At 65.6% G+C, this 5,827-nt stretch overlaps 1 protein-coding gene across 2 annotated transcripts; it reads left to right on the top strand.

The window, feature by feature from the left end:
• Positions 1–2,115: 2,115 nt before the first annotated feature.
• CKB (creatine kinase B) lies at positions 2,116–5,264 on the top strand. 2 transcript variants are annotated; one of them, XM_009428530.4, is made up of 8 exons: positions 2,116–2,197; positions 2,458–2,662; positions 2,786–2,940; positions 3,013–3,145; positions 3,529–3,700; positions 4,340–4,463; positions 4,618–4,807; positions 4,889–5,264. In XM_009428530.4, exons 2-8 carry the CDS (start codon positions 2,470–2,472, stop codon positions 5,065–5,067), a joined length of 1,146 nt encoding a protein of 381 aa, XP_009426805.1. In that variant the 5' UTR covers positions 2,116–2,197; positions 2,458–2,469; the 3' UTR covers positions 5,068–5,264. The 2 variants fall into 2 exon arrangements, with proteins under 2 accessions (XP_009426805.1, XP_016782264.1); XM_016926775.2 differs by having other exon boundaries at positions 2,786–3,145.
• Positions 5,265–5,827: the final 563 nt, after the last annotated feature.

Genomic DNA, 5,827 nt, shown 5'->3' with positions numbered 1-5,827 from the left:
GACGAGAAATAACCACAGGTGTTGGGGGGAGGGCTGCCCCCTTCAGGAAAGGGGAAAGGGGGTCCTTTCCCATGGGGGACCTGGGAAGCAGGTTAGGCTCTCAGCCAGGAGGGTGAGAGAGGGGAGGGTTGGCCTTCTGAGAAGCTGCAGTTGCTGAAGACAGAGGAAGTCCTGAGTGTGGCCCCCAAGTCTCTCCCTCCCCCCAAGTCTGCCTCCAGGGGCTGCAGCTATCCCTTCCAGAAACAGAAACTTAAGCCCTTCAGGTTTTGTGGGGTAGCAGGTGGGCAGCTGCAGAAATTTCTAAAACTGGGCGAAGAGGCTGCACGGGGCACAGAGTGCAGGAATTCCAGGCTTAAGGGACACCTGCTGTCTGGCCAGCCCAGAGGGGCCGTTTGCCTTTTTACATGGGTTGGTTTTATTAAGTCTAAAGAATGCTGGCTTGGAACAGGACAAAGCATGCCAAGGAGCAAAGAGGCATGTGTCTCCTCTGCAGTGACCATGGGGATGAGACAGGAGAAAAGGCCCCCACACCGATGCTCACATAGGCAGAGGCGAACAGGCTTCCCCTGCCTTTGGGCCTTGGCTCTGGTGCCTTCTCCTCTGAGGCACCTATTCGGGGTCCCTTATACCTGGAACGCCACTGCTCTGTGTCCCCCTGGCCCCAGCAGCACTGATCTGATGTCATCTGGTTTGTTGGGCTGCTGGCTCATGGCCAGTCTTCCTCCAGCAGCAGGCGCTGTGTACCTCGCTGCCTGCTGTATCCCCAGCGGCTGGCACCTGTTAGGTGCTCATTGTGCCACTGCTGGAGGGATTTGTATCAAATATACCCACAGATAAGGGTTCCCCCCTTCTTTGCTTTATTCACAGAGCAACGGATGAGGGTCCCTGATGGATATTAACCCCACACCCTCCACTTCCCCCTCTTAACAGCTGCATAATATTCCACAGCAAGCAGATGCCTCCCTACCCTTTGCCACTCCCGCCTGATGGGGCATCGGGTTGTATCCAGTTATGTTTGTTTTTCCCTCCGCAGATCTCTTGGTCCATTAGTGGAGAGAACTGAGACATCCTTTCTAAGGGCTGCATTCCTAGAAGGGGAGATTGCTGGGTCACGGAGTTCGAACATTGTTAATGTTAATAGATTCTGCCAAATTATCTTGCAAAAAGCATGCAGCAATTTAAGTTGCAGGCAGCGTGTGGACGCCTGTCTTCCCGCATTCCAGCTCAAAGCCAGCAATGGCTGGGGTCGATCTGGGAGTGTTGGGGGTAGGGGCAGGTGGAGTCACTGCTTAATTTGCATGATTCTGGTTATTCGTGAGATGAGTTTTTTTTTTTTTAATCGCACTTATGCTTATTGTTTATTAGCGTTTCCTCCCATCTTTGCCTGAAGTCTCCGGGGACTGCCTTTGGGGGTCGGGTAAACTTGTCCCCTGCGAAGAGGGCCCAGGGTTGGGGTCTGGAAACTCCGAGGCTGCACTTGCCAGCGGCCTCTTAAGGCCACAGCGTCCCCGTGGTTTCTGGCTCGCAGCCCCCCGAGACCCAGGACTTGTCCAAGGTCAGGGCACCGCGGGTGCCCCCGGGCTGGGCCGCAGCCAGACTGCGCCTCCCGCGCGCCTTCGCTTTGCACCAGGATCGCCCAGGAAATACCTGCGGGCACCTTGAGGAAGGTCGGCGGCTCCGGGCCAGCTCGCACTGGCCGGGGGTGGGGCGGGGGCCGTACCTGCTGCGGAAGCCCCGAAAGCTTTCGCCCGGCCCCTCGCCGCCGCCGCGGGGGCTGGCTGGACTAGGCGGGCAGGCTCGAGGATGCGGATGAACCCAAGCGTCCTCGAGTGCCCGGAGGCTCTCCGCCTCTGTTTCCCGCCCGGAGGCAAGGGCGTGCGAGGGGATCCAGATATCCAAGGACCTGAGGTTTCGGCCTCGAGGTCTTGGGCGGGGGACTGGGCAGGCTGCGCGGGGTCCCAGCAAGGGGACAGCTCGGGTGGGCGGCCAGGGTGTTGGGGGCTGCGGGCGGCGGACAAAGCGGCGGCACCACCCCGCGGCGCGGGCCAATGGAATGAATGGGCTATAAATAGCCGCCAATGGGCGGCCCGCGTTGTGCCCCTTAAGAGCCGCGGGAGCGCGGAGCGGCCGCTGTTCGCCTGCGTCGCTCCGGGAGCTGCCGACGGACCGAGCGCCCCCGCCCCCGCCCGGCCGCCCGGTGAGTGGGCCCGGGGGCCGGGGGCGTCCGCGCCCGGGCTAGGGGCGCTGCGTGCAAAGGGGGCGCGTCGCCTGGAGCGCGCGCCGGACCGGCCGGGGGTCCCCGGCGATGATGGCGCTCCCCGCGCGCGTTGCGGACCCCGCTGACCTTGGCCGCGTCCCGGGGGGCGCCGGGGGGCCCGGCGGCGGGGGCCTGAGCGGTACGCGGGAGCCCGGGAACCCCGGCGTGCCGGTCCCCTCTGACCCCGCGTCTCCCCGCAGCCCGCCGCCGCCATGCCCTTCTCCAACAGCCACAACGCACTGAAGCTGCGCTTCCCGGCCGAGGACGAGTTCCCCGACCTGAGCGCCCACAACAACCACATGGCCAAGGTGCTGACCCCCGAGCTGTACGCGGAGCTGCGCGCCAAGAGCACGCCGAGCGGCTTCACGCTGGACGACGTCATCCAGACAGGCGTGGACAACCCGGGTACGCGACCCCTCGGGGCCGGGGTCCCGGCCCCCCCTCCCCGCGCGCAGCCGCAGGGTCCTCAGCAGCGCGCTCGGGCCCGGCAGTGACGTCACTGTCCCCGTCCCGCGCCCCCTCCCCCAGGCCACCCGTACATCATGACCGTGGGCTGCGTGGCGGGCGACGAGGAGTCCTACGAAGTGTTCAAGGATCTCTTCGACCCCATCATCGAGGACCGGCACGGCGGCTACAAGCCCAGCGATGAGCACAAGACCGACCTCAACCCCGACAACCTGCAGGTGCGGGGCGGCGGGCGGGCCGGGCGGGCGGTGCCGGGGTCTTCGGGCGCTCACTCCCGTCTCGCCCCCCAGGGCGGCGACGACCTGGACCCCAACTACGTGCTGAGCTCGCGGGTGCGCACGGGCCGCAGCATCCGTGGCTTCTGCCTCCCCCCGCACTGCAGCCGCGGGGAGCGCCGCGCCATCGAGAAGCTCGCGGTGGAAGGTAGGGGCCGGGCGGGCCGAGGGGCGGCGGCGGCCGCGTCCCCCTCCCGGCGCGGTCCCCGCCCGCTTTTGTTTACGTCGCCCGGGAGCGGCAGCCGCCGTCGCGCTCTTATCTGCGTGCGCCCGGGTTCAGTTTCCCGGAGGGACCGAGGGACGGAGGCCCAGCCCCGCGCCCACAGCGGCCTGGGGCCCAGGGAGGGCGGGTCCTGGCGCGGGGTCACCGCCTGGGACCGTCGCCCGGGCCGTGAGGACTGGACGCCCGCAAATCCGGGCGGGTGGGGCCCTCTGACGTCCCCCGAGGTGGGGCACGGGGGCGGGCGGGTCCGCGCTGCGGGCTGGAGGGGCGGGCGCGGGAGCCGAGCGTCCTGAGCGCACCCCCCGCAGCCCTGTCCAGCCTGGACGGCGACCTGGCGGGCCGGTACTACGCGCTCAAGAGTATGACGGAGGCGGAGCAGCAGCAGCTCATCGACGACCACTTCCTCTTCGACAAGCCCGTGTCGCCCCTGCTGCTGGCCTCGGGCATGGCCCGCGACTGGCCCGACGCCCGCGGTATCTGGTGCGTGTCCCTCTGCGCCCTCTCGCGGCGTCCTCCCTCCCCGCTGCCTCCGCTTTCCCTCTCGCCCCCCTCGCGGGGGTGGGGCCCCTCGCGGCGAGGAGGAGGAGGAGGGAGGGGCCGGCCACGCCTCCTCCTGCGCCGGTGACCTTGGCCGAGCAGGTGCGTTAAGGGACTGGGCCCCGGCCCGTCGGGGCTCAGGACTCAGCAACGCCTCCCCACCCCGAGACGTGAGGTGGGGGCGGGGCTCTCTGGCGCCTCTCCCCGACGCCCCTGGGAGCTGGAGCTCTTTGTTTTCTTTTCTCACTCCTCCGCCGCTGGGATTCTACTAGGGGCTGGTGACGCCAAAGCTTCTCCAGGGGCAGGGCTCCTACCCCCACTGTGGGGGGCGGGTCGGGCTGCCCTGGCGGTCCCTGGCCCCGCCCCACCTCAGGCCACAGCACATGATGGCAGCTGGGGTTCTCCTGCTGTGAGGCGTCCCGGTTCCCCCGCCTGCCCCGTGTTGGCGGGTGGAGTCTTGGCAGCAGCCCCCACTCCTGGGCATGGCAGGGAGCAGCACCTCAGGGACTTGGGAAGTTCCTTTGGTCTGGGGGCGGCCTGGGGCTTTTTTCTGGGTATGCCCTGAGACCAGCCCTCCCGCAGGCACAATGACAATAAGACCTTCCTGGTGTGGGTCAACGAGGAGGACCACCTGCGGGTCATCTCCATGCAGAAGGGGGGCAACATGAAGGAGGTGTTCACCCGCTTCTGCACCGGCCTCACCCAGGTGCCAGGGACGGGGCAGGCCCAGACCCCAGGGCCCCAGCAGGGATGTGGGTGCCCCGTCAGTCCCCCCGGGGGATTTCCGGGATTTGGGAGTCTCAGGGCCTGTAGGGGTTTCAGGCAGGCCTTCTCCCTCATACCCTCTTCTCCGTCTGCAGATTGAAACTCTCTTCAAGTCTAAGGACTATGAGTTCATGTGGAACCCTCACCTGGGCTACATCCTCACCTGCCCGTCCAACCTGGGCACCGGGCTGCGGGCAGGTGTGCATATCAAGCTGCCCAACCTGGGCAAGCATGAGAAGTTCTCGGAGGTGCTTAAGCGGCTGCGACTTCAGAAGCGAGGCACAGGTGAGCAGGGCAGGTGCTGCGGGCTTCCCGTTGGCCTTTGGGCAGCCCTGTTTCCTCCGCCCTGACTTGCTGTCTCCCCAGGCGGTGTGGACACGGCTGCGGTGGGCGGGGTCTTCGACGTCTCCAACGCTGACCGCCTGGGCTTCTCAGAGGTGGAGCTGGTGCAGATGGTGGTGGACGGAGTGAAGCTGCTCATCGAGATGGAGCAGCGGCTGGAGCAGGGCCAGGCCATCGACGACCTCATGCCTGCCCAGAAATGAAGCCCGGCCCACACCCGACACCAGCCCTGCTGCTTCCTAACTTATTGCCTGGGCAGTGCCCACCATGCACCCCTGATGTTCGCCGTCTGGCGAGCCCTTAGCCTTGCTGTAGAGACTTCCGTCACCCTTGGTAGAGTTTATTTTTTTGATGGCTAAGATACTGCTGATGCTGAAATAAACTAGGGTTTTGGCCTGCCTGCGTCTGAGTGGTGCCTCTCCTTTCCCGGGGGGGAGGGGGAAGGGCAGCAGCCAGGCCCCAGGAGTCTTGAGTCCTGGGCCTGCTGTGGGCCTCGCCTTCTGTGAGATGGGACAAGAGCCAGGAGGTGGCCACTCTGCCTGCCCTACCTAGTCCATGGGCCCCGGCCCCTTCCCTCATGTCTATCGGGCTGTGCAGGCAGGAACATGGGGGAGAGCGAGGGAGGAGCTCCAGGCCTGAGCATCTGAGGGCATTCAGGCCTGGGTGTGGAGCCTGGCACGTTCCTCAGGCCCATCCTGCAGGGTGGGGGAGGTAGGGATAGTGGAGGTGGGGGGTTGACCTCAGAAACTTGAGAGCTTTCCGGTCCCTCCAACTGGCTTCCTCCTCGTCTTCCAAGCTGCAACATTATCACATGCAGGCATCTCCCTGCCTCCTTCCTACCCCGCCAACACCTACTCTCTATCTTCTCTTCCCTGCTTCCTTCCCTCCCAGCCTCGGCCTTCAGGCTGAACAGCCCCCCTGGCTCCACTGGTCATTGGGCTCAGTCCTCAAGACCCTCTAGCA

This window comes from Pan troglodytes, chromosome 15, assembly GCF_028858775.2.
Source record: "Pan troglodytes isolate AG18354 chromosome 15, NHGRI_mPanTro3-v2.0_pri, whole genome shotgun sequence".
NCBI classification, from domain to species: Eukaryota; Metazoa; Chordata; class Mammalia; order Primates; family Hominidae; genus Pan; species Pan troglodytes.
The sequence above is the reverse complement of the archived record's forward strand: the minus strand, read 5'-3'. Positions and strand labels throughout refer to the sequence as shown.